The following is a 27446-nucleotide window of genomic DNA, read 5'->3' as shown; positions in this document are numbered from 1 at the left end:
ACGTGCCAGTTTCTGATTCGGAGGAAGGAATCTCTGGCCAGCAAACTGTACAGTATGTATTGTATGGAGTTTATCTGTAGTTGATTTGCTGGTTGAAAACTTAATCTAAACTTAAACTTCATGCTTACATTTATGGTGAACATCGTAAATTTAACATCTTAGCGTGTGTAGATATCAGAGTAATATCTGCACCTCGTAAAATGTCTCGCACCACTGAAAAATCTAAAAGTAGCTCTGACAATGTTTGTTTACAATTCACCATGATAGTGCACTATACACGGAAACCACCTTACTCAACAGACTATAAAATATGTGACTACACCAAATACACTCATACCACAAACATGCTGCCCTCATACCAAAGTAGTGAGCAAGATTCCATTTTAAAGAACTTCATTAAACAGAAGTTCTAATGAGGAACTACTAAAGCAAACAGAGGCACTGTATACAGTACATCATTAAAAAGCAGACAACTTTTAATGACATTGGGTTAGCCTTCATGTAAAGGATTAGTGCCGTAAAACATACATATGTCTTTTGTGATCTACTTCCCTACTGTGCTGTCAAAGAACAAAGAAAACAGCAAAAATGTTACTGAACTCCCTTTTGAACTTCCATGTAGAGAATTCTGAGCTCTTCATATGACCACATTATTATGTAACTACTGAAGGAAATGGATACACAAAAAACCTAAGCTGTTTTTTAAGTGTGTGGCAATATAAACCTAAAAAAGGAAATAACCGTGATGGCAGTTTTGTTTTGTGTATGCTACTGACAAGTCTGGAATATGCATTTGTATCTGCATTAATCAATTAACCCGTTAACAAATCTGTTCTTAAGCACTAATCCCAAAATATATGCCAGTAAAGACACACTTGAAGTAAACATATGAAACGACTGTTTGGGAAACTGATTTCTGAACCTGGGTTACTGGAAGCATGCCAGGGGGTTAATTCTATTAAAGGCTAAACTGAGATGCAGCTCTGAGTTCTGATCTCTGCACTGCGCTGAACAGAATGTTTTCCAGTCATTTCCACTACTCGACTTCCTCTGCCAAACTTTCCTAGAGGGGGAGAGAAGATTTTTGGAATTTAAACATCCCAAAGCTCCATATTTTTTCTGAGAAGAAAAACAACACAAGAAGTCTTGCTGTAAAAATAATACAGATTCACCAGCCTACAATTATGAAAATAAAATAAACTTTGTTTCCATAGCAACTCTGCCATCCATATGGAAACTGTCTTCTCCTGTTGCCCTGACAACCAGCCCACTATTAACTCACAGAAGAGTGATGTGTTGAGCCATAGTTCTTTCCATAAACAATAGTGGACTACAGAGGTGCTGAAAACAATAGATATAAAAATAATAATTCTGTGGAAGCCTGAAAAGGAGCTGGGGAAAACGCAATGCAATTCACTTAATCTTGTAAAATGAACACATGAGATAAATAATATTTTTCTTATCTATAACTGTTCTAATCACATTTTCCCATCAACCATAATCATAATCCATTCAAAGACAGCTGTGTCTGTTTATCACATACAGAATAACAGACAGGCTTTGTTAAGTTATAGGGAAATTGTCCTGTGACATCAAACAGCAAGATTGTCAGCTCAAGTCTAATCACAGAACTCAATAATGGAATTACTGATGCCACTAATTATAATAACACTTAGTTATTGCAATCATGAGGTTGATGTTTTATTATTTAGTAATAAAATTTAATGTCAAGTCACCCTGGACAAAAGGGATCAGCTAGCCTGATAGACTCCAAACTGTGATGTTACAATATTGTTCATAATGACAGATTAAAAAGGAGAAAGAAACTACAATGATTTAGAAATAAAACTGTATGGATGAATGCATTAAATAAAGAGTTTCCTATACAGCAGCTAAAAACTTTCCAAAATGTCATAAAATTATTGTATTATGATCCAATGGAGACCATTAAAACTGGAATTAATGACTTTCTACTTTTTCTAACCTGCTGAAAACATAACCCTTTGTGTTTTATGGGACACAGCCTTAACTTAACAACATTATTTCATTTTTAAAAAATGTGTCAGCTTGAATAGTAAATTTAAAGGCTCCAGACACAAACTATAAGATTCAATGCTGTATCATAATGTCAACTCCTATGTTTTTAAAATTTTACTGTTTACGTAATGTGACTGTATGCTGGAACAAGAGCTAGTCTTACTGCCATTGCTCACTCAGATATATTATCAGAGGCCTTAAAAATATAACAAATTAATACTAGAATCAAAAGCCTCTCTGTATAATACCAAATTAGTTAAGTATCACTGATTATGCCTGTTGTATGTATAAACAGGTATATTACCACTAAAAAAAAAGAACCTTTGAATGTTATTTAAAAGTGAATGCTTGTAGTCATGTTCATGTGAGAAATAAGTCTTGAAAAATACTTCTATCCAGCATGTTTTTTCTTAAGAAAATGAAACTTGAGAAAGTCAAAAGGCTGCTACAATATGTGTATATCCATATAGTATATACTGTAATATGTATATAAAGTTGAAGTTATAAACACCTGAAAACTTTTCATTATTATTAACGTTTTTATTTCTTAAGTTTTTGCTCTCATCAATACCGTTTTCTGCACATTTATTAATTCTGCTTCCATCTGCATGGATACACTAAATTCCCTTTTAGTCTGAAATTTAATCTTTTATAGTTTGAATTGAGTCTAAATATAACTAATCTCAGATCAATGTGTTGGTTTTTACTACTGCTTGTTCAATTAAATTGAACAAAATCAAGTTTACCCCAAGGTGATTTACGGCTATGACCAACGTATCATATGGAGAATTTAAGTTTACATGATGTAAGTTTACATAATAATAAAAGATATAACGCAATAACACTTAAATAACTGGTAAGCTGTGGTAATATTACCACAACCATTTTGAGGTGTACTACATTTTTGAGTTTTCAGTCTATAACTTATCTTAAGTCAGACAATTTTATCAAATTGCCTTTCTTCTGCATACAAAAGAGAATATAATTTTACTTAATCTTCAATTTGTAAATAAACTTTATAAATATGAGTTCAATATAATCTAAAAAAGTTATAATATATATATAAAAAAGTTTTATTTTTTAATGTATACTGGCATTTTTGGCAGATATATACAGTATGAACTGCACAAAATGCCATTTTAGAGAATCATGGAAAAATTGAAAAAAATGTTTTTACGATGTTCAGTTTCAGTGCTATATTTACAAAAATGCATATAGGCCTACCTGCCTGGCCTTTAAAGCTGGCCTTTAAAATGTTAGTTCTATTCACAAAAATATCTTATTTCGGACTTAAAGGACAGAATTAAAGAGTGCTAGTTGTTGCCTGCTGCTTAGGTCCAATGGATTACATTAGAGATAATCACTGTGAAACCCAGGAATAGAAAAAAGGGTGAAAATTACTAGTCCCATAGACCTTTTTGAGAGTTGAAAAAACTGAAAACACATCCTAAAATATGCTAAAGCAAAAACCAGGTCCAAAAATCCCCTAGGTCAGTGGTTCTCAAACTGTGGTACGCGTACCTGCAGTGGTACGCGGAGTGCCGCCAGGTGGTACGCCAAACGACCCTGGAACTGTGTTGTGTGCGCTGAAAAATCGGGATGGGTTTTCATATTTTGTATTTTAATACGTGTCGAATACGCAGCCTACGTACTATGATACAGTGCGCGCTAATACTTCAGTGGACACAAGAGATACTCTGTAATTCTATACCACTCTATAGGAATGCGTGCTATGGATGCAAGTGACCAATTGTATTTTAAAAAAAGCTACTATATCTCCAGCAAATAGGGAGATAGGAGAATGTGTGTGATTTTGGAACAATGCCAATGTTGTATACACAGGAATGCATAGAAATACATGCTACAAATGCTGGTAATCTTGTGAGCACAGAAAAGCGTGATAGATAACATAAAAATATTTAAGAACTGTTCTAAGTTAATTTGAGAAAAATACACCGAGCGTCTCTGTGTTTTGCTCCCATGCGTATGAAACAAAAACTTAAAGTAAATACGGAAATAAAAACGGAAACACTGAAAAATACAAGCTTGCGGATTGCTAAAGCAGGTAAGCCCCACACTATTTTTGAAGAACCTTATTTACTGTTGGCAAAAGAGCTGACATATGTGTGGAGAAAAAGCTAGTAAACAGCTCGACCTGCTGCCCCCCGAAAGACACAGTCAGTCATAGAATTATTTAAATGAAGGATTATATCAAAAGTACGCTGACAGAGCACGTTAAGATGAGCAGATGTTTTTCACTGCAATTAGATGAGTCTGTAGTCAATTTGGGCAATTTGCTCGTTTACGTTAGATACGAGTTTGAGGGTATGTCCCATGAGGACTTTCTGTTCTGTAAACCGCTACCAAGAGGAAATACAGGAGAGCACATATTTCAGCTTCTGAATGAATTTATCGAAGAGAATGGCATCAACTGGATAAAACCCGTCAGAGTTTGTACAGACGGTGCTAGAGCGATGACAGGCTGACACAGCGGTGTAGATGCACGAATTAGAGAGGTTGCTGCAGAAATGAATGGACGCATTGCAACATCTGTTAGACTCTGTTGTGAATTGTATCAAGGCTCGAAAAATTCATTCACATCTGCTTTACTCGACTAAACAGGCTCACCCCTCTCACTGAAATGGTGCTTTTTATTATTTTTATATGATGTTACTTTGAGAAGCCACCTTTAAAGGCGCTATATCAAATAAAGTTTATTATTATAATATTTATTATATGTATGTGTGAGTGTGTGTGCACGCGCGCTCATGTTGGTCATTGAGAATTTCTGGGGTTCATTATGAGATGATGACTTGTAGGTGGTACATGGATGCTTTGGTTAGATTAGGGGTGGTACTTCGTCCAAAAAGCTTGAGAACCACTGCCCTAGGTTACAGATGATTCACCCATCCATTTTCTAACCACTTACTCCTGGTGGGGGTCACAGTGGTAACAGGCTGAGCAAGTCAGACCAGACTCCCCTTTCCCAGCAACAGTCTCCAGCTCCTGCTGGGGACTTTCCAGGCTTTTCCAAACCAGCCAAGAGATATAATCCCTCCAGTATGTCCTGGGTCTGCCCTGGGGCCATTTCCCCATGTGCCATGCTTGGTACTGTATATCTCCAGTGTGAGGCACCCAGGGGACATTCTATTCAGATGCCCTCTCGATCCAGAGGAGCAGCTTCTCTACTTCAAGGTCCTCCCAGATTTTCAAGTTCTGGACCCTGTCACGAAGATTATGCCCAGCAACCCGGTCACCCGTTTGTGGACATGCTCATCAGCATTAAGTTTGGCGTACAAAAGAAGAAGCTCCTTTTAAGAAAACCCTCAGGCCTCCTGTGAAATAGGTGGGGGAATCTATTATCTTGTGGTTTTGCATCTGTGGGTCCTGGAGCCCTTATTAAATCAGAGGGAATCATGAACTTCAACACATATCAGGACATTTTGGCCAGATACCTGGTTACCTCTGCCAGCAAGCTCAGAAATAACATTCGAGCATGACAGAGATCCAAAGCATGGATATAAAATCACAAAGAAATTGTTCACTACACAAAAAACTTCTTTGAGAGGAGACCTCAATTTTCAAACTTCAATCCAACTGAACATTTGTAATTGAAACTCAAAAAGATAGTTTGCAAATGTACACCAAAGGGTCTGAAGGACCTAGAGAAATCCTGTCTAGAGGAATGGTCAAAATACCCCCTTAGAAGTTCTAGAACCTCACAGCACACTAAAGGAGGTGGGTTCTCTGAGCAATTCCTGCCACAGGATTTACAAAATATAAAGACAATGCAATGTGGTCTTATATCCAGCATTCTCTTTGGTTCTTAAGGAGCCTTGTTGTCCTTATTCCGGAAACATGAAAAAGAAAATAATACATGTCCTATCATGGCATAATAAACTGAAAGAACTTAACTTGTTTTTGCAGAAATCTTGAAATGGAGAACGCCTACCGTACATGCTAGTCTTAACCTGTACCTGGGCAAGACTGACAAAATTACATAACTTAAAGCTTATAAAACAATCTCTACAGAATGCATATGGAATTTTAAGGGTTTACAGGAAAGGTTATAAACCACCTTAATATCAGAGCATGGAAAAAAATGGATTTCACACTGATTCTGATTACTTATTTAATTTATATCAGAAGGACCCATACTAGGAAAAGACAAGAATCAGAATTAATATCTCAATGTTATCTCAAGTAAGATCAAATACTTGGGACAGTTTTGACTGCTAGTTTAATTATAAGACAAAAATTCAAAAAATGCATTAGAATGGGTCAATAAAACTGATCAATAAACTTGCAAATAAGACCTTCAGCTAAAATAAACCAATGCACAGAAATGATGGGGTTTGGCCCTGTCACAGCGGTTTTGAGCACACAGCTGTGCAACTGTTAAAGAAGAAGAGAAAGAAGGCTGACCACAAAGTGAAACAGAATTTCTGAAGGAAGTCATGAGAATGAGACTGGGGACCTCACTTCTTGTGTAATGGAACAAACAATAAAAATGTGTCCGCTGTCACCCAGTGGAATCCAACCCTCAAAAACAAACTTAGAGAGTCTATAAGTACAGACATGGGTTATCCGTTTGGGCAGAAAATATGCAAATAAGGAATGCTATAGGGAGAAGGGGGAAACTGCTTTGTATTCAACCTCTGAGCAGCTACACATACATTTTGTCAGATAAGATCAATTCTTTCCAAAATATCTCAGCAGCTGATATGGTGTAAAGACTCCAGTGTACACAGCAGGTGTTCACATGTCAGCAAGTCCTGCCTACATGACAGCAGCCAACCGAAACAAACCCACAAATCCATTAGCTCTAAAAAGATTTACTACACTATACCTGTGCTTAAATAACAAGAGAGTTGTAAAAAAAGCGAAAGGTGGTCAATCCATTATCGTTTTAATACATTGATAGATCTAATTTCTAGTCAAGCCTTTTTACATCTTTACAGATTACACATCAACATTCCTCTGGGGGGGAAACAGACACTATGACCCCCAGCTGTGTTGTACTGGAAAATCTTGTTACACAATATAATCTACTTTATCTACAGTACACAATGGGTCAAAATCTGCAGCCAACTCAGCACTGGCAACCCTTAACCAGATTCAAGAGCAGGAAAGAATAATAAAATTTAGGAACTATTCCCATAAAAATGAATTAACCATCAATGAAGAGATCTCTTGCGCAAACTTCAGACATGAAACAGCAGTAAATACAGTGGATTATCCACAGAATAGCAGTCATAATAAATCAATTAATGAATTTTTGGATTATCAAACTCTCTGTAATCTGCTTAAAAAAGTAAAGAGCTTTCTATCAACATATAAACCCCTTGTTAAAGTGCAGTGTGCAGGGCCTTGATGGGCTACGCCTCACATCTTTCTTAAAGTATTAATGTGTCACAGACAAATCCATAATATCAGCCTATTCTGTAATATGCCCTCTTTAAAAACATCACAATAATTTTTTTAAAGAGATCAATATAATGTGAACCACAAAAAAAAACATTTATTTCAAGATGGAAAAGAAAAACTTACTAAAATGGACTTAATTCTTAGAAAACGATAGGAGAACCACTGCATATTGTTTCGTAAGCAACCACAAGAGCAATGTGTGGCAGGAATAAAAAGCCATGTGGGAAACCTGAAGCGAAGCAGATGACCTATAATTAGACCAACCCTTTCTGTGAATTGACTAGAGGCGCGCGGTAAAACCAGTAAACCGGTAAACCGCGGTTCTTCAGTCGCGCGATATGTACCGCGGTAAGTTTTAGACCGTACCGGTACGCTTTCTAATTTCCGCCAGCGGTTGTATTTTTTCAATTTTAACAAAGACTTTCTACTATTTACATTAATAAAATCAAATGCGACTCAAAGAACAAAATGACTGCGATAAAAATGTTATAAACTTTAAAAGGGTGAAATAGGCAGCAACCATATCACTCTGAAACTCACAACTGGCAACTCACTGAAGCTAAGCAGGTGTGAGCCTGGTCAGTACCTGGATGGGAGACCTCCTGGGAAAAACTAAGGTTGCAGCTGGAAGAGGTGTTAGTGGGGCCAGCAGGGGGCACTCCCATGTGGGTCCTAATGCCCCAGTATAGTGACTGGGACACTATAATGTATACAGGCTCTGTCCTTCGGATGAGATGTTAAACCGAGGTCCTGACTCTCTGTGGTAATTAAAAATCCCATAAGCATTACTATTAATATTAATGAAAAAAGTCATACTAAAGGTATTTCCCGCATATCATTGGCTAGTAAGTTTAGAAATGTGCAACGTGTTTTGGAAATCGTGGAAATAATCGCAGCTGATTGGTTCAGAACTACCTCAACTTTCATCGATACGGGCATTCCCAATGACCTATTGAACATGTACTGTTTTATCTAGTTTTTCTGATTCTACTGTAACTCTAGTTGGGAAGGAAGTCTAGTCTTGATCATGTTTTTTTTTGCAAGTAAGACTGTCTTACCGTTGCTGTTTAAGCCAATATAGAATGTATTGTCTCAGCAAGTATTGAGGATTCTTTGAAATTTTATATGAACTAGCCAAGGGCAATCGAACATACTAAACGTTTCATAAGGATGTGAATGTCAACTTTACTCATTGTAAAGAAAAAATGTTACAACTTACAAGCACCTGTCATATTTTGAATTTCCAAGCACAATTAACCTCCAATACCTTGTGAAAAAAGATTTAATCATTTAATTATTGATAAAAATCTGCATGTCATTAAATTCTGTTACACTGTTCAGTGTTATTTCTAATTCATAATTTCCATTACTTTATATTGTATACAACTCAATTTGTTTACTAATCACAAAATCAAACTATTAGAGAGTCTCTATATATAAACCAGAAAAATAGTTTATAGTGTACCGTGGTACGTTTTCCAGAGGCAGTACCCAACCCTAGAATTGACCTTGTGCATATAATGTCCCTTTTGAGATACTGAGTGACACACAAGTACAGACAAAGGGATTGCAAAAACAGAAGACCGTTTTTAAATTATTTCACTACATAATTTAATTACCCAAAATACATTTATATAATTAAAATAACACCAGTAGAAAATATTCAGTAGGTAAATGAGCCCCATAAAAAATTGTTTATTAACCAACCACAGGCATCTGTGCACCCCATAGTATGGGAAAAGTGTAGCAGATACAGTACTGTACGTACGTCATCATCCACAGAAAGCATCTGGACAATATTAAGTTCACAGAGACCCTCTCAATAACAAGAAGATATGTTTTTAAAAGTGCGATCCGAGAATTAAGATATTTAATCTCTAAAATACAAAAGAAACATACCCTGCTAAATAATCTACAAATAAGCATACAGGATAAGTCTTCATTCAGTAAGTAAACCTAGGCAAACTTCATCTGAACAGATGATAAAACCTCATACTGATTCCACCACCTAGGCCATTACAGATAAAATAAATTACAAAGTTACATTTGTTGTTGGGCAAGGGTGCAGAATTTCAGCAATCTGCAGGAAGCAGAACTTTCCCTTCTGAAGATTTTTCAGCAAAGATTCTAGAACATCTCTAGGACCAGTTTGAGGGGGATGTCATGAGAAACCAACCTTTGGAAACATCATCAAAAATGTAGCAAGCTTTAACTTGCATGAACAATTTCTTATGTGGAAAACAGTATTTTCATCTGTTCTGCACTCCTGCTAATCTAGGAATGCCAAACACAAGCCTTGCCTTTTCGTCAAACATTTTAGCTGCTTCTTATGTCTGTAGGTGCCATAGTTCTGCTACCATGCTCTTCACTCATCAAGAATGCATGTTGGTGCAGATGGGCATTAAAAAATATTAAAGCAGAAAATAATTATTCCTGACAGAAAGACCTCTGGTGTCATGGATGATTTTTGTCCAGTTGTAAAAGAGGTTCTCCTTGAGGAGAGATGAATGGCCATTTGGATCACCGCATCTAAGACTGTATTTGAAAATGAGAGTTTATACAAAACTGCCAAGGAACAACAGAAGGATTCACCAAAAATTACAACTGAAGAAAAGTTCTGCCAATTCATCATGCAAGATTTAAACAATGCCACATGTGCAGGAAAAACTAATATTAAAAGTTTATTACTGGAAAAAAGAAGAGACCAAATGCTTTGGTGATTAGTCAGATATGAAACTATAGAACTATTGCATTAATGACAAGTTGATTTTTGCTGAATATTTAGCAGTGGTGAAAGAAGAACAAAGAACAAGGTTAAATCATAATGCATACATTATGCAAATACACAAGATGATTTGTTGAAATAAATTTTCACAGCTATAAATTTCATATGTTGGGCTGAACTCTCAGCAGACAAACTGCTCTTAAAGTACTGGGGAAATACCTTAATATTCTTCAAAAGCATGCTAATTTTGTTGTTGGCAGCAAGATGGGTTAAAAAAGCTAACACCTCCACCACTCTACAATCCTCCAAATTCAAAGTTCCTTCCCTCCAGTTTTTCCATAAAGCAAGTGTTGTGCCAGATAAGGCAAAGTGTATATACAGTAGCACTACAATCTTCAAAAACAGAGGCTTCGCAGTGTAGTCAGGTTGGCATTATATCAAGACAGCGCTCTTTCAGAATTATTTTTGTGTCAGTTTAGAAGACTAGAAAACTCCAACTAAATGCCCTAGTTTAAATTTGCAGTACATTTACAGCTTCTGAAATCTGTAAAATAAGCTGTTGAGTAACCTTGTTCCAGGGATTTACCAGTACTTATACACCAGCTCTCTAAAAAGGTATCACATTCTAAACCTGTATGTGCTGATTAAACAAACTGCTTGCCTGTTAAAACTAAGCTGTGGCAGACCTACTTGACAAAGTATTTTATCTTTTATCTCAAGCTAAAAGAATTCCAGCTGTTCATTTCCGTTAGCCTCTGGGGGCCACTGTTTAAATTCCTAAAAGGAAAAATGTGTGAGTTTCAGGGCTTTCAGATTAAATGAATTAAGGAGGTCAATAGGTGTCTCTTTTGGTATGGGAAAGGATGTTGGGGTCACTCCTTGTTCTTTGTGCACTAGCCTTTGCCTGGAGCACTTCACTTAACATAAAACATAGAAAATGTAGTCAAGAAAACAATACAAGGGTACTTATATCCACCAGAGGATTCAACACAAATAATACTCAACATGTTCATTAAATAATGGATACAAAACAAATCTACAACAACAGACAAGGGGCTAATCTTTCCATTGTAAGAGCCTTTCTTCCCAAAGTGTGCACCTCTGGAGAGATTGTAGATTTTCTAAATTTGCCTTTTGAATTACAGAATTTGTCGTTTGATATGGATAATTCTAAATGTAAACAACTAGCCAGGTGAGTGTCAGAGCCACTATTGTATATCTGGGAATTTACATTCCAGCCCCAACCCTGAACTGACCATGGATTTACATTTAAATCACCATGGGCAGCTCAGGCTTCTTTGTTGACAATGACTGCACTGGGCGTAAAAAGTGTAAGTCGTTTAAAAATTGCATTACAATGAGGTTGGTTAACATACAGTGAAATTTCTTCATACTTTCACAAATGTGAAAAGGTATACACCATATATACATGAAAACCTAGATCTAAAACATTGCTGGTATCAGCAAATTCCATAACCAGTAATTGAAAATAGTTTCCTATTGAGAACATAAAGAGATGCCTGATAAACCAAAATCTTCCTGTGGAACCTGAAACTGGATGGTGGATCAAAGGTTTGATTGACTTTTAAATTAGTATTTTCTTACATGTCCTAACTAGTCAGTAAAGCAAAGAACACTGAGATATTTATCAAAACCTTTAACTAATACATCTCCAGATTATTGCTATTGTTCACAGCTAGAATCTACAGTACCCTTTCAAATTTGAATTGAAGTCAGTGATGGGGACTGATGTAGGATTTTGTGGATCAATGTCAGAGGCACTTGTTATATACTGTAGCTGAAAAAGTCAGGCTACAAGCACACGCACGATACATTAATCTAAATCCCAGAGAGATTTCCACACAGGCTATTTAAAGCCATACAAATTGATGCATCTATTTAAAGAACAAAGATACCACAGCTTCAACTGAGAGAACTGAGTGATCATCAAAGGCACTTTAAATAGTCAAAAATGTCCTAAATAAATTCTTAAAGAAAATCATGTCTAACTCACATGTAACCCCAAGGTCTAGTTACAAGCTTTACTCATGCAAAGAGCAGGGCTTTAAATATTGATCCACAGCAAACTATTGACAAGATTATCCTAAAACCACCTATAAAGCTTAGCCTTATTTACCTTAATCCTGCCAAAACAAAGATGTGCACGTTGCCTTTACTCACAGTTTTACAAAAAAAGGCAATTCAAAAAAACATAACACCTATAAACAAGAAGGAGTCACCCATCTAGTTCAGTACATTTTTTCATTAGGTGATTGCCAAAAATCTTATCCAGTTATTTTTTAAAGAACCAAGGGTATTGGCTTCAACAACAGCTGGGCAGCTTGAGCCATATTTACACAGACCAGTTAAAACAATGGTTTCCAGTTTTCAATGTCATACAGTAGGTTCAATTTATGTCCTCTGGTTTATGTTTCAGTGTTGACTCTGAACTGGCACTTTAAACGCCATTTGGAATTTTGAATGTATAAATTAGGTCACATCATAGTCTTCTCTGTCCAAACTGGAAAAGAAAGACTGAACTTTGTGCATTGTATTGTTCTTTTCTGGAATGAGCAGCAATATCTTTTTTGCATGTTAATGACTAAAATGGTCCAGAGTATTCTAAACAAGAACATTGTACAATATAGGAGAGTTTATTGTCTTCTCATGGGGTCAAGAATATAAAAATGATGTGTATGCAAACTTTAGGAATTATCTAATTATAGCATTATCTTGATCATTGATATACTGTAAATTAGGAAGGACAGTGCAGTACAGATTCCAGAGGTACTCCATTAACTACATTAATCCAACTTGAGCTTTCATTCCCTATCTGCAGTCTTTTCTATATCTTAACCAACTCACAGTCCAAACACATTTTTTTTTCATTTTTACCAAAACCCTTCAGAAATATTAAATACAACATACCTTAAGACCTGTATACATCCATTACAGCTTTTGCTTGCTCAAAGAACTCTAGCAAGTAATTTTTGCAAGATCTTTTAAGATAAAATCACTTTATTGGCCATATACCTGTACAATTTCTTGTATTAGGATACCCCAACTTCCTCTCCATGAGACACACAGACAGGGAGAAAAGCTTGGGGTCAGAGCCAGCTATTTATACGGCACCCCTGGAGCAGCTGGGGTTAAGGGCCTTGCTCAGGGGCCCAACGGAGCAGGATTCCTCTGCCAGCTGCAGGATACGAACCGCCCAGCCACAGAGCCACCGCTCCGCCCCATTTTTTTCTAGATCCATGCTGACTATCCCTAAGAATCTTAGGGCCAAACAGATGATCCTCTGCTTTAGTAAGAACTATTGTTTCTATTGCCTTGCATATAATAAAAAATAATGTATTGGTTAATAACCTGTTGGCTGATTTGTCACCCTTTTTACAGACCAGCACTACATTAGCAATTTTCTAATGCTCAGTGGGTATCACCCTTTTCTAGAAAGACTGCTGGAAGGAGTTTGTTAATGGTCTATGAATAATTTCAGTTCCTTAAGTACAACGGGTAGAATACCGTTGGGCCCTGGAGATTTCTTTATCTTTAGTGCTTCTAATACATGCAATACTTCGGTCTCTTCTATGCTAATAATATTTGATATAGGACTCTGTTTGCTCAACCTGAGGCATGTTGTCTATTCCTTCTTGGTAAACACCTGAGTGAAATAATCATTTAAGACATTAGATTTAAATTAATGTAATCTTCTTGAAGAATCAGATTTTTATTTTGGAGTTTCTTATATTTAACTGTTTTTGTGCCATAAAAAACACTGAAAAAAACTTTAATTTATTTCTATTACTTACAATGCCTTCAGAAAGTATTCAGACCCCTCCATTTTTTCCACACTTTGTTGTGTTGTTATTTCAAAATGAATTTAATTCTTTTTTTGTCATTAATCGTCATTAATCGACACACAATACCCCATAATGGCAAAGTGAAAACAAGTTTGAAAAATTAAAATCTGAAATTAACCATTTACAAAAGTATTCAGACACTTTACTATGACACTCCCAATTGAGCTCAGATGCATCCTATTTCTTTTGATCATCTTTGAGATGTCTCTAGAACTTGATTGTAATCCACCTGTGGCAACATTCACTTGATTGGACATGATTTAGAAAGGCACACACCTGTCTTTATAAGGGCACACAGTTCACAGTGCATGGCAGAGTAAAAACCAAGCCATGAAGTCCAAGGAATTCTTCACAGACCTCTGAGATAGGATTGTGTCAATGCACAGATCTGGAAAATTGTATAAAAAAATTGGCAATGCATTGAAGGTTCCCAGGAGCACAGTGGCCTCCATCGTTCTCAAATGGAAGAAGTTTGGAACCACCAAGACTCTTCCTAGAGCTGGCTGTCCGGCCAAATTGATAGATAGATAGAGATAGATAATACTGTATTAATCCCGTAGGTAAATTGATGTGTTACAGCAGTCCAGCCCAAGACAAGCAAAACAGACATCAGAATAGTTATAAAACAAAAGACAACAAAATAAATATATACTGTAGGTGTGTGCAAAATGTGCTGATCATAGTCACTGTAAAAACAATAAAGTATGTGCAAAATGTGCATAGGTTTATATAGACTGATTGTCCAAAAAGTACAATGGAGCAAACATGCTGTCCATAGACGAGCAAATGAAGGGCTAACAGTCCTAGCCTAGGGCAGCGTTATACACCCTGACAGCCGCCGGGAGGAAAGACCTGCGGAAACGTTCCCTTGAACACCGTAGCTGGAGCTGTCTGTTGCTAAAAGTGCTCCGCTGCCCAGTAACAGTCCCATGAAGCGGATGAGAGGTGTTGTTCATGATGGCTCTGAGCTTGGTCGGCATTCTCCTCTCAGCCACCACCTCCATGGGGTCAAGGCTCATCCCCAACACAGTGCCAGCCTTCTTGATAAGTTTATTGAGCTTATTTGCATCTTTTGTCATGATGCTGCTGCTCCAGCACACAACAGCTTAGAAGATGGCCGCCGCCACCACTGATTCATAAAAAATGTGTAGCAGTGTTCCACACACACCAAAGGACCTGAGTCTCCTAAGAAAACAGAGTTGGCTCTGACCTTTCTTGTACAGGGCGTCAGTGTTACCAGACCACTCCAGCTTATCATCCAGGTGTACCCCTAAGTACTTGTAGGAATGTACGCTCTCTACGTCCTCACCCTGGATGGAAACAGGGTTCAGCGGAGACTTATTCCTTTGAAAGTCGAAGATCATTTCTTTTGTCTTGCTGGTTGGGTATTTTGGCAAGAAGGGCCTTGGTCAGGGAGGTGACCAAGAACCCAATGGCCACTCTAACAGAGCTTCAGAGTTCCTGTGTAATGATGGGAGAACCTGCTGGAAGGACAACCATCTCTGCAGCACTACATCAATCAGGTCTCTATGGTAGAGTGGCTAGATGGAAGCCACTCCTGAGTAAAAGGCATATGACAATCCACATGGAGTTTGCCAAATGGCACCTAAAGGACCCTGAGAGCACGAGGAAAAAGATTCTCTGGTCTGATGAGACAAAAATTGAACTCCATGTCCAGTAAAAACTAGGTACCACTCATCACTTGGCTAATACCATCCCTAGGGTGAAGCATGGTGGTGACAGCATCACGATGTGCGGATACTTCTCAGTGGCAGGGACTGGGAAACTAGTCAGGATTGAGGGAAAGATGAACAGAGCTAAATACAGAGAGGTCCTTGAAGAAAACCTGCTTCAGAGTACACACAACCTTGGACTAGGGCGAAGATTCACCTTTCAGTGAGACAATGATCTGAAGCACACAGCCAAGATAATGCTGGGATGGCTTCGGAACAAGTCTCTGAATGTCCTCGAGTGGCCCAGACAAAGCCTGGAATTGAACCCTACAGAATATCTGTGGATATTCCAATCCAATCTGACAAGAGTTTGAGAGAATCTGCAGGGAAGAATGGGAGAAACTGCCCAAATCCAGGAGTTTAAAGCTGGTAGAAGCATACCCAAGGAGAGTCGCAGCTGTAATTACTGCTAAAGGTTGACCTACAACGTACTGAATAAAGAGTCTGAATACTTTTGTAAATGGGAGACTTCAGTTTTTCATTTTTAATTAATTTGCAAAAAATCCTAAAAATGTGTTTTCACATTGTCATTATGTCAAATGTGGAGGGGTCGGAATACTTTCTGAAGGCACTGTATTACTCTTAGTTTAATATCTTTTCTACTGTGTACTTTAGTTCTTCAAACTCTTTTTCTTTAACTGGGTTCTGTTCTTTTTGGATTGCTTTATAAAGCAACTTCTCCTTTTCCATCCATTTTCTTTCCACATCATGCAATTCAGGGTCGTGGAGGAGCCAGAGCCTGTCCCGGCAAACAACAGGCAACAAGGCAGGATACACCCTGTATGGGAAGCCAGTCCAATGCAAGGCAGACAGACACAAACACACACACACTCACACCAAGGCCAGTTTTCTCAAAAGTCAAAGAGGAACTGCAATGCTACTTTTTTATTTCAGGGTTAGAAAGAATCAGTATTGATGAGGGCATTTCAAACCAAAACGAAAAGTAAAATGTACACAGTAACATGTAAAACCTCCAATTTACATCACAAAATAGACTAAATTTCCAGGTAGGTGCAGTGCCATATCACTGCCAGTTTGAAATGGCATTTATGAAGTCATATCATTTAACTGAACAGTGTGGAACTGCAAGTACAGCTCGCTATGTGCTGCAACTGAAAGGTTTCGGTTTAGATCTCAAGTGGGTACTTCATTAGATTTGTTTATCAAAATTCCCAGCTGTATCAATATGTAAAAATGCAGTTTGTTCTGGATAAAAGAATCAGTAATACTATTCACTCTAAAGATGTGCGCTCTTAATACTTCAAGAACATACACCACTTCTTATTTTAGGCTACATTCTCAATTTAACGCACTTTGGCAACTAGCCACAGACAACTTGGGAGGAGTGTTTGAGACAATACACGCTACTGTTACCAGGTGCCCACCGCAATGAATAGAGTCACTTGACTTGCACTGTTGCGCTGTTGTAGTCACTGTCTCAGTGTCTTCCAGCTACTATTCATCAGCCAGTCTCACACTTACTTAATAAATAATAATTGCTTACACTTATACAGCACTTTTCTGGACACTCCACTCAAAGCGCTTTACAGTAATGGGGTCTCCCCTCCACCACCACCAATGTGCAGCATCCATCTGGATGATGCGACAGCAGCCATAGTGCGCCAGAATGCTCAACACACATCAGCTATCAGTGTGGGGGAGAGCAGAGTAATGAAGCCAATTCATAGATGTGGATTATTAGGAGGCCATGATAGGTAAGGGCCAATGGGAAATTTCGCCTGGATGCCGGGGTTACACCCCTACTTTTTCCAAGAAACACCCTGGGATTTTTAGTCACCGCAGAGAGTACCATCCAGGTACTGACCTGGCTCACACCTGCTGAGCTTCAGTGGGTTGCCAGTTGTGAGTTGCAGGGTGATATGGCTGCTCACAAAAAACAGTAAAATGTCCTTGCCATAGATTGCAAATATAAAAGTAATTAAGCTACTGTGCAAACAAATCTTACAAGTAAAAATCAGGGCACAGTAAATAAAGCCTTGTTAATCAAAATCTTTAAAATCCTACCGGATGCGCTCAATAACTTCTATGCGCAATTTGAAGCACTAAATACAGTGCCTGCGGAAAACACCATAGCTCCTCCCAGTGATCAGGTGCTTTGCCTGTCCGCAGCTGATGTGAAGAAGACACTAGCAAAAGGTAACCCACGCTGGACCTAACAATTAACCTGGTTGCGTGCTCAAGGATTGTGCAGCACAGTTAGCTGATGTTTTTACAGACATTTTTAATATCTCCCTGTGCCAGGTGGTCATCCCTGTATGTTTCAAGACCACCACAATTATACCAGTGCCAAAAAAGACTACTGTGTCCTGTCTCAATGACTATCGCCCCGTGGCACTCACACCAATTATCATGAAGTGCTTCGAAAGGCTAGTTATGGGCCAAGTTAAGTCCAGACTCCCAACCTCTCTGGACCCCCTCTGGTTTGCCTATCATCCCACCCGGTCTACAGATGATGCCTTATCCCTCGCCCTTCACCTTGCCCTGTCCCATCTGGATATGGGGGACATTTATGTAAGAATGCTGTTCACTGACTTCAGTTCAGCATTCAACACAATCATCCTCCAGAAACTGACTGAAAAACTGCAACTGGATTCTGGACTTTCTGACTGAGAGACCTCAGACAGTCCAGATTGATAACAACATCTCTAGTACCACTGTATTGAACATCAGAACCCCCCAGGGCTGTGTGCTCAGCCCACTCATGTTTACACTGATAACTCATGACCACACTGCTAAGCACAGTGCAAATTACATCATCAAGTTTGCTGATGACACGACAGTGGTGGGCCTCATTAGTAACAACGATGAGGCACCATACAGACAGGAGGTGGAGCAACCAGCAGACTGGTGCTTAAACAACAAGACCAAAGAGATGATAACGGACTTCAGGAGGGCCCGCGCTGATCACTCCGCACTGCACATCAACAACTCCCCTGTGGAGACAGCTAGAAGTACTAAGTTTCATTGGTGTGCATATCACAGATGACCTCACTTGAACCATCAATACCACCTCCCTAGCTAAAAAACGTCTCCACTTCCTGCGGCGACTGAGAAGGGCAAAACTTCCCTCCCCCATACTATCCACATTCGAGGTACCATCGAGAGCAACTTGACGAACTGTATCATTGTTTGGTTTGGGAATTGTAAGGTCAATACGGCAGGAAACATCATTGGAGCCTCCCTGACATCCATTCAGGACACATACCACAACCATGGCACACACAAAAGCCTCCAGTATTGTGGACGATCCCTCCCACCCCTCCTGCAACCTCTTTGCCATCTTACCATCTGGTATCGCAGTATATGGACCAGCTCCACCAGACTCCATAACAGATTTTTTCCACAGGCTGCCAGGCTCTTCAACACCCTGCTACCTACTGCACCTACTCCAAATCTAGAAACTTAAGTTATTTTTTGCCCAATGTCAGGCATACTGTCTGATGTATTCTTGGACAATCCTGTAAAGTAAATTGCACTATCCACATTGCACTTAATGTACCCTGTCAGAAAATGTCTATGTCAGCATTTTTCTATAGCATTGTCTTGTCTGTATTCCCACTGTAGACCTGTAGAAATATTATCTCGCTCCTCTGTATGCTTGCTAATGGCTGGAATAACAAATAAACGTGAACTTGAAAATTCAATATATAAATAACATTATTAAATAAGGCAATTAGTAATTGTAAAAAAATAATGAAAAAAAAACTTTAAAATCAACAGCAAAGAACAGACTCAGTAAGATCAAAATGACCATAGATGCTCCATCCATATGTATCTATGGGTACATGACTCCTGCTTTTTTCATAGTGTTTATCACCCACCATTTACCTTTATGTTTTTCATAAAATTGATAAACATTAACATATATTTAGTTTTAAAATAAAATTTTGTACAGCTATTTTAAAAAATGTAAGCATTTTACATGAACAAATATGTATACGTGTTTTTTTATGTAGGATTTCAACCTTTTGGCTAGGAGTGCCACATAAATCAAGATCTACCTATGCTGGTCATTCAATATCCAACAGCACTGGTCCAATTAAGGATACAGACCTCTTATGGGCTCAATTCTGCGGACTGAAATTTCCCCACAAATTAAACTCATTCCACTGTTCTAATTTGGAGCTGCTGATATAGAACAGACTGTAGTGTGTCACCAGTGAAAAGCACTTGGGTGGTGCATGAATTCCCTACCTGAGGCAAAAGATCAGAATCCCCAAGACTGACAAAGCACTGTACAACATTTAAGGAGATACTGTATTATTATTACAACACTCAAGAAATATGAAGAAAAAATTCAACCTCAAAAGCATAAATATTCACTATGCTTTGCCAGGACCATCCAATATAGAATCTACCAGACAATGAAGGAAACTTTTTCATAAGGGATGTTGGAAAAAAAACAATAGAATTGTATATGGTCGCTCTAATACTAACAGGTCACAGGTCACATAAGTTTCAGGACATCACAGAAAGTATATATACAATATCCTAGCCATTGATAGGCAGTCACACAACATTCACATCAAACTCATCCCATTCCCATTTATGCAATTTAAAAAACATTTAAGAGTTATGTAGAAAAATGGAAACAGCATTGTTTTTTTCAACTGAATATAGAAATGTACTTATGGAGTTGGTACTTACGTTCCCAGAACTTCTTTGAAGTCATACATTTCTTTAATATCTGAAGTTTTCTTTTTCCAGGCATTTCCGTCGTCACCCAAAGGCATCTTACTTGTGTTGCAATGAACAGCAGAAGAACTGTAGGCAAGCAGAGGGCAGACACTTTAGTGAGTGAGAAACACAATATTTACTGTGCTTCTTCCAAAAAAGCTTCTTAAATGCCAGCTAAGATTAATCAACACTGTCCTGTAACATGCATCATATACCCATAAGGAAGCGGAATTCACAAAGAAGAATGCCCCTTATCAAATTGTGTGCTTTTGAATTCATTAGCATAACATTTGTACAGCAAGACTCACTTTATTATTGAAAATGACATACTGTCTTTCTTGCTAGTTTGGCAAATGAGTCAAAATAAGTAGCAGATTAATTGGGGAAAATCAAAGTGCCTTAAATATCCTGCTCCAAAGCAAAGAAAGCAAAGTGTATTATAGATTGTGCCTCTCAACTCCTCCACTGCAAGTTCACACTTCTCCCATCTGGGAGATGCCACTGTGTCACCAGGTGTTATACTTATAGACACAGGAAAAGTTTCATTTCCACTGTAATATCTCTTTCAAATAATGTATTGCAAATCTCTTCTCCCTTAACTTGCTGTAACACTGGTAGTTCTTGGTTGTTAAATTTTGCCTGTCATTGTGTTATGTTGGGAGAGTGCTATAAAACAAATTTCCTCAAAAGACAAAGAAGCTTGAACTGAACTCCTGGAGGCCTTGTGTCAAAAAGTGCCACAGCCCTTATAAGGAATGCCTGAACACTAAGTGATTCTGAAAGAAGGTCATCATATGGAATGGCACTTTAAATTTGAGTGTCCTGACTATATAAGAAAGAAATTTAGGAAGTGTAAACAACAGCATTTGGACGCGATAGTTTTCTGTAGAGTAGAAAATACTTTAAAATACTTTATGTCCATTAAAAAGCACAAAAATGTTGCTGTAAAAAATGTACATTAAAGCCAATTTTGATAAATTAGCTTCAAACACCTGAGGCAAACAAACAAAACTGTTTTTTTACTGTGCTTCATCTGAATGTGGTGAAAACTGTGCTTTGTCAGAGTATGGTAAGAATCTCTTCTTCTATCAAACCGTGTGCCTGGCCCACAAAGGAGTATCACTGTCCTTCAGGCTCTCCACCTAAATTCTTTCTCTCTCCTTTAAAAAGGGCATCTTTCTCTATCTGCAAAGAAGGCCTCAGCTCTTTTGACTTTTGAATAACACACATATCTCATTACTCTCATTAGTGCTATTGTTGCACATCATGAATATATTGGCATACATTTAGCATAGTCAGCACCTGAAAATAAACACATTGCCCAAAACCTCCTTTTTTTAAATGATGTACATTGTACTGATCAGAAACAGCCTTACTTCTCTAGAGAAGAAAATACATCAGCAGCATTTATAGAGACAGCCTGAATAGAGCATTTCATTTTGCTTTACGTACAAACTGCAAAACTTATGATAGTACCATGAGCCCTGAGACTCCTGCTTCTTTAGGGACTAAAAACCTCACTATTTATAGCAATACAATAGTAGTGTGCTTTGTCCACTATAATTTATAATAACATTAGAGAAAGAGCAACACTCTAAACACCACTGCAATATTCTGATAGATCACAGTCAGTTTTGGACTGATAGTTATTGGACTGTACGGTACTATGATCGTACTTAATGGAAAAAGTTATTACATAGATACAGATACATACAGATATGAGAAAAGATACATACAAGCATGTGTTTATCTCTTTCAGATGTCATAAACTTAAGATTTGAAATACTATTTATATGCAGCATGTTTAACAGATAAGTCCAGGGATATCAATTACACAGTCTCTTTCCAAAAACACCATGTTTCTGCTGTGAATTCATAAGCCATCAGTATAATTAATTTTATCTAGCTCATTTTCTTCAAAATTACTCCTTGTGTAGCTAGAGCAGAGCTGTATTTATGAGTTCAGTAGGTTTTTTTGTATGCCTACCTTCACTGTATCTCTCACTACACTGTGTAATTCACTTATGACTTATGTAAGTTGTCATGGATAAAGATGTCAAATAAATAACTAAACCAGTATATCCCCAAGCCTCTCCTGTCTCTCAGGTTAACTGTCACAATACAGCAATGGACATATACAGTGCCTTCAAAAGGTATTGGGACAGTAAAGTCTAATATGGGATTTTTACTATAAACTCTAATAATTATCATCTTATGTGAAGATGACTGATAGATACATTTTTGCTCGTTATTTTCTATGTTAGTAATGTCAATTCATTTCTTGGGTTAATTAAAGAAATGGATAATGTTGAAATTCTTTTTATATTCCCTTTTTTTTTACGTAGCAAAATTACTGGTACAATTGGCTAGCAGGCTGACAACTTGTGCCACTATGACTTTGGTGTTTAGAGTCCATATTAGAACGTTAAAAGGAAAACCAAAGAAGTTTGTTAAATACAAATGCAGTGATGAAACTGAAAAAAATAAACTTTAGCAGAATAACAGCATTGAAAGTGGATATACCACAATTGACATATTGCAAAATACAGGAGAAGAAATAAACCACAGCCAATTGGCTAAAACCAGGTCAGCCAAGAAATATACAGTACGTACAATACATTCTACTTGCAACTGATGACAAAAATTGATTAAAACAACGATCTACAGAGCACAAGATGAAGATATCAAAATCCACAATTTGCAAAAGACTGAGACAGCAAAATTACAAAGGCTATACTGCAAGATGTACTGTAAATCTCTCACCAGCACCAGGAACAGAAAAGACGGATTCTGATTTGTTCAGAAGTACAAGGATAAGAAAATCAGGAAAGGGTAAAGTGTAGAGAAATAAAGGGACTGCAAATGCTCCAAAGAACACCACCTCCATGCCAAGTATGGTGGAATAATGCCATGGACTCGACAGTATGGCTGCCTCTGCAACTTGTCTTTATTGATGATATAACCGATAATGGCAACACCAGAATCCATTCTAAGGTTTAGAGACATTTTGTTTGCTTATGTACACAAAATGGTTCCTTATTAATTGGACCTTGCTACACCATGTAGCATGACCCAAAACATACGTCTAATGGAAACAGAAATGTAAAATTTTAGATTAGCTAGGACAAGATGCAGAAGCAAATTTCATTTGAAAAAACTGACGTCAGAGCACCCCAAGAATAGGCACGAATCCCGGCTGCAGCAAGGGCCAGGCAACCTCAGATGTACACTAAGATTTTGGTGAGCAGGTTACAAACTTCACGCAGATATTGCCTCCAGGACATTTGCAGAATATTATTAACAATCAATGTAATTAACATTGATATTAGTCTCATGATCACAAATACAAATTGCTTGACTAATAAACGATTTTTTTTTTACTTTGATGTCCCAATACTTTTGGAGGGCACTGAATGCAGTCACACCTTTATATTTGCATTACTGGAGACACTGCCAAGGCAAAGAAACATCCTGTGTCATATGACAGAAGAATGTAACCTATCCTGTTAATTTTTAACTGTGAATCAATACAGGTGGCCTGTAAATTCCTACACTACAGTTTATTTACAGTTTGTAATGTAAACTGAAGAGTCTTAACTTCCTTATCACTCTCAGGAAGATGATCTTTCAGTTGTACTAGACACTGCTCATTTTAACTGACAATGCCAAGAGGGAAGGATACAGAAAGAAGACACCAGGTTGGTCAACCACTTGGTTACCAGGGTAGAGGGGTGTAGGGGGAGTCCCTTTTACTTTTAACATTAATAACTAAATGAAGCTCTTGCAATATCCTCTCTCTCAAACACACAAACCCGGAAAAAATAACACTCACTCTGGGGCTTTTTAATGTAAAGTTTTGTATTTTTCTTTGTTTGCCTTTGTTGGCAATTATCCATCCTGCATTTTAGTATGCCACTATTTTGCTGATATATTAAAATTAAATAATAGAAAAAGATTAAAAATGCATAGAAAGTACAAATAAAGTGATGTTATCATCCACATTCTAACAGGTTCAAAAGAGAAACTAATACAGTGACAGTGTCTTGAGAAAAAGAAGTCTATGATCAGAAAATCTATCATAAGATTTTAATAACACAGCCAATTAACTTTGGCAAAAATATATACATATATTTAGCCATATCAAGGATATGATCTCACTTATGAGTTTATAACAATTCATGTTTTTTCCCCATACATATATTAAATCAAATCTAAGGATAATTAAAACTACAAATGAAACTGTCTGTCTGCTGTAGCTTTAGAGTTCCCACATTCAGGATAAAAAAAAACAGAACTGCGTGCCTGAACTTCTGCTGTACTCACAGACGACACCTTTTCATTCAGTTCTAACAAATCAACAAAACACAACAAAAAGCATAAAAGAGTTTTTGAACAAGTTTTAAAGGATGACCAGGCTGTCAGTTCTTGCACTAGCAAAAATAAATTTAGGTGTTTTTGTATCCAGTTTCTGCAAATATATACAGGCAAGTGTGATTCAAACAAATATCAGTCTCCAGCCAAGACTAGGTTTTTCTTCAGCTGAACGTCATGCCTATAAATTGAAAGTTACTTGGGGAGCGGTTGAGGGCTAAGCAGCACAGTCACATTGGAAAGCACATACTAGATTTAAGTATACCCCCAATTAAATTTTGACAAAAACTATCCTATAAAATAATAATCGAAAGACTTGATAATGTATAGGTTATTATCAGTTTTATTGCATAGAACCATCATAAAAATGTTATACTGGACAGACTATTCCTCAATATTTGTCCCTTCTGTGATCATGTTTTGCCTATTTCAGATTTGGGAATGTTTCTGGTATTTATTAAATTTGTTTGTTAATATATTTTGTTGCATTTTCAATTGACAATTTTCAACTACAATAATCAGGGCAGCATGTCAAGATACAATTGTTATAATTAGTTGTTTCTATAAAACACAGTGTTCCACTTTTTTACAACTCTAAAGTATTCCTTTAAGCAAAATCCAACAAGAACAAATCAACAATAACAATCTGCTCTTTGTAAACTTTTTAGTACTAGTAACTTTACCAGGAAGAGGGTGCAAGTGTATCCTGCCAAAGTAGGCTATGAAACAAGTGGATCAGGAGCCAACCATGAATCCAAAACAACTGCAGATCTCCAACCGGTATTTTCAACTGAGAAGCCTCTTTTAACAATGAGCCACAAAAAAAGGCAGCCTCAATTTGATAAACTACAGTATATCTGAATTTTAATTGGAACCAAGCCTCATGGTTAGATAAAATTAAATCAGTGTTATGACAGGTATAAAAAAAGATGAAGCTCATGTGCAGTGGGTTCCCTCTGCTTCAGCCTGGCTGAAAATGAACATTATCCATTATCCAAAGCATACATCCAACCTTGATAAAGAAGTGGTTAACCAGACACAAAATAAATGTTCTCGACTGGCCATCTCAATCACCATACCAAATGACAAATTAACATTTGTTATTTAAAATTCTATAAAATTCTGCTTTGGGGAATGACAAAAAATATATACAGGAGACACATTACAAGTGTAATCCATGTCAGAGGAGGATTTGCAATGTACTATTTACAGGGGTGTGAATAAAGGTACAAAAGTGTTTGCTGGACTTAAATGATTAAATCTGGACTTTGTTAACTACTGTGAGGCTTCCTACAAATGTTGTTGAGATGGGACTCTGATAAGCTGGGTCCCCTCTCCAAAGCCAAAACAAACAAAGATTAATTGCCCATCCTTACACTGGAAGTGTAAGTGACCACACTAAATCTTGCAGCTTCAAGAGAGAGACACCGGCTTAAAGTAATATGTCCAAAGCCTGGTCCACTGAAAGGGCTAGAATGATCCACAAAAGAGGAACATGCCACATGGGGATGCCCACTACACCTGATGACTTTAAAAGTTGCTGCGCAAGCAGTTTTGATGATCTCCTGGCAACCTGACACCAAACTAATCATGTGACCATGACCACCATAGGAGCAAACATGACGGTTTGTGAAGAGCTTAAACCTGATTACTGAAATACAGTACCATCAAATTGCAACTTACGAGGTTGGTTCTGGAAAATAAAAAATATTGAAAAATTCTCTATTCTCTGAAAAATTCATCAAGCACACCTATGGGATATAGTTAGTGAGCCTATACAGTAATATAATTTACTTTTATTTGCTGTTTTTATACTTATATTTAATATTTTGAAGTTAGTAAGGTTTTTTTATAAGGGTTATATGGCATAATTTGACTATACATGCTACTCAAAAAACCTAACCCATAATCCTGTGTAAGTTACAAGTTGATTATAATACAGTTGGACATTTGTTGACATCACTGAATATCCACACCTGGCATTTTCCCTTGCAACAGAGCTCGCTGTATCACCTGCAAGTACACATCTAACACCACACTCATTCAAGGTCCCTCAGGACAATTCTGGATTACCCAGATGGCATATTGTACCTCCAGCAACCTTACTTACTGTATCTCTTGCAGTAAATGCCCAGCAATCTACATTGGAGAAACAGGAAGGAGACTTGGAGACCGCTTCAGAGAACATGTTAGGGCTGTGAAGATTAAAGATTTCTCCAAGCCAATTGTTTCTCATTTCACCTCTGACAGCCATGACCACTCTAATCTCTCTGTGTTCTCAAAGACGGTTTTCCAAACTCATACCTCAGAAAGACTACAGAAACCAAAATTATCCTGCAGCTAGGATCACACCTTCCCCCTTCTCTTAACGACAGACTACTTTTCTTCTAAATTCTCTCTATGCATTGAAGGTTTCATTTCACACCTCACTTCACCTATCCTGACTTCACACCTCCTGACTGGCCTCTCTTTTTGTCCCCTGCTCCCACATCCCTCGCTATTCCTCTCTCCCAGCTTTTGTTCTCCCGCTACATTACCTTTGCGTACTGCCCTGTCTTTCTCACACCTGAAGAAGGCTCCACAGCCAAAAAG

General features: G+C 37.6%; 1 protein-coding gene across 2 annotated transcripts in view; it reads right to left on the bottom strand.

Moving 5' to 3' along the window:
* Window positions 1–27446, bottom strand: part of camk1b (calcium/calmodulin-dependent protein kinase Ib) — a 93194-nt gene that overhangs the window by 55272 nt on the left and 10476 nt on the right. For both annotated transcript variants that reach the window (XM_088636162.1, XM_088636163.1), the window contains exon 2: window positions 20454–20570. In XM_088636162.1, coding sequence (XP_088492288.1) covers window positions 20454–20539 — 86 coding nt within the window. In that variant the 5' untranslated portion in view covers window positions 20540–20570. The remainder of the gene's footprint in view (window positions 1–20453; window positions 20571–27446) is intronic.

The sequence above is a fragment of the Lepisosteus platostomus genome, chromosome 6, assembly GCF_059453375.1.
Source record: "Lepisosteus platostomus isolate fLepPlt1 chromosome 6, fLepPlt1.hap1, whole genome shotgun sequence".
Taxonomy (NCBI): domain Eukaryota; kingdom Metazoa; phylum Chordata; class Actinopteri; order Semionotiformes; family Lepisosteidae; genus Lepisosteus; species Lepisosteus platostomus.
This window is presented reverse-complemented; position numbering and strand designations above follow the sequence as displayed.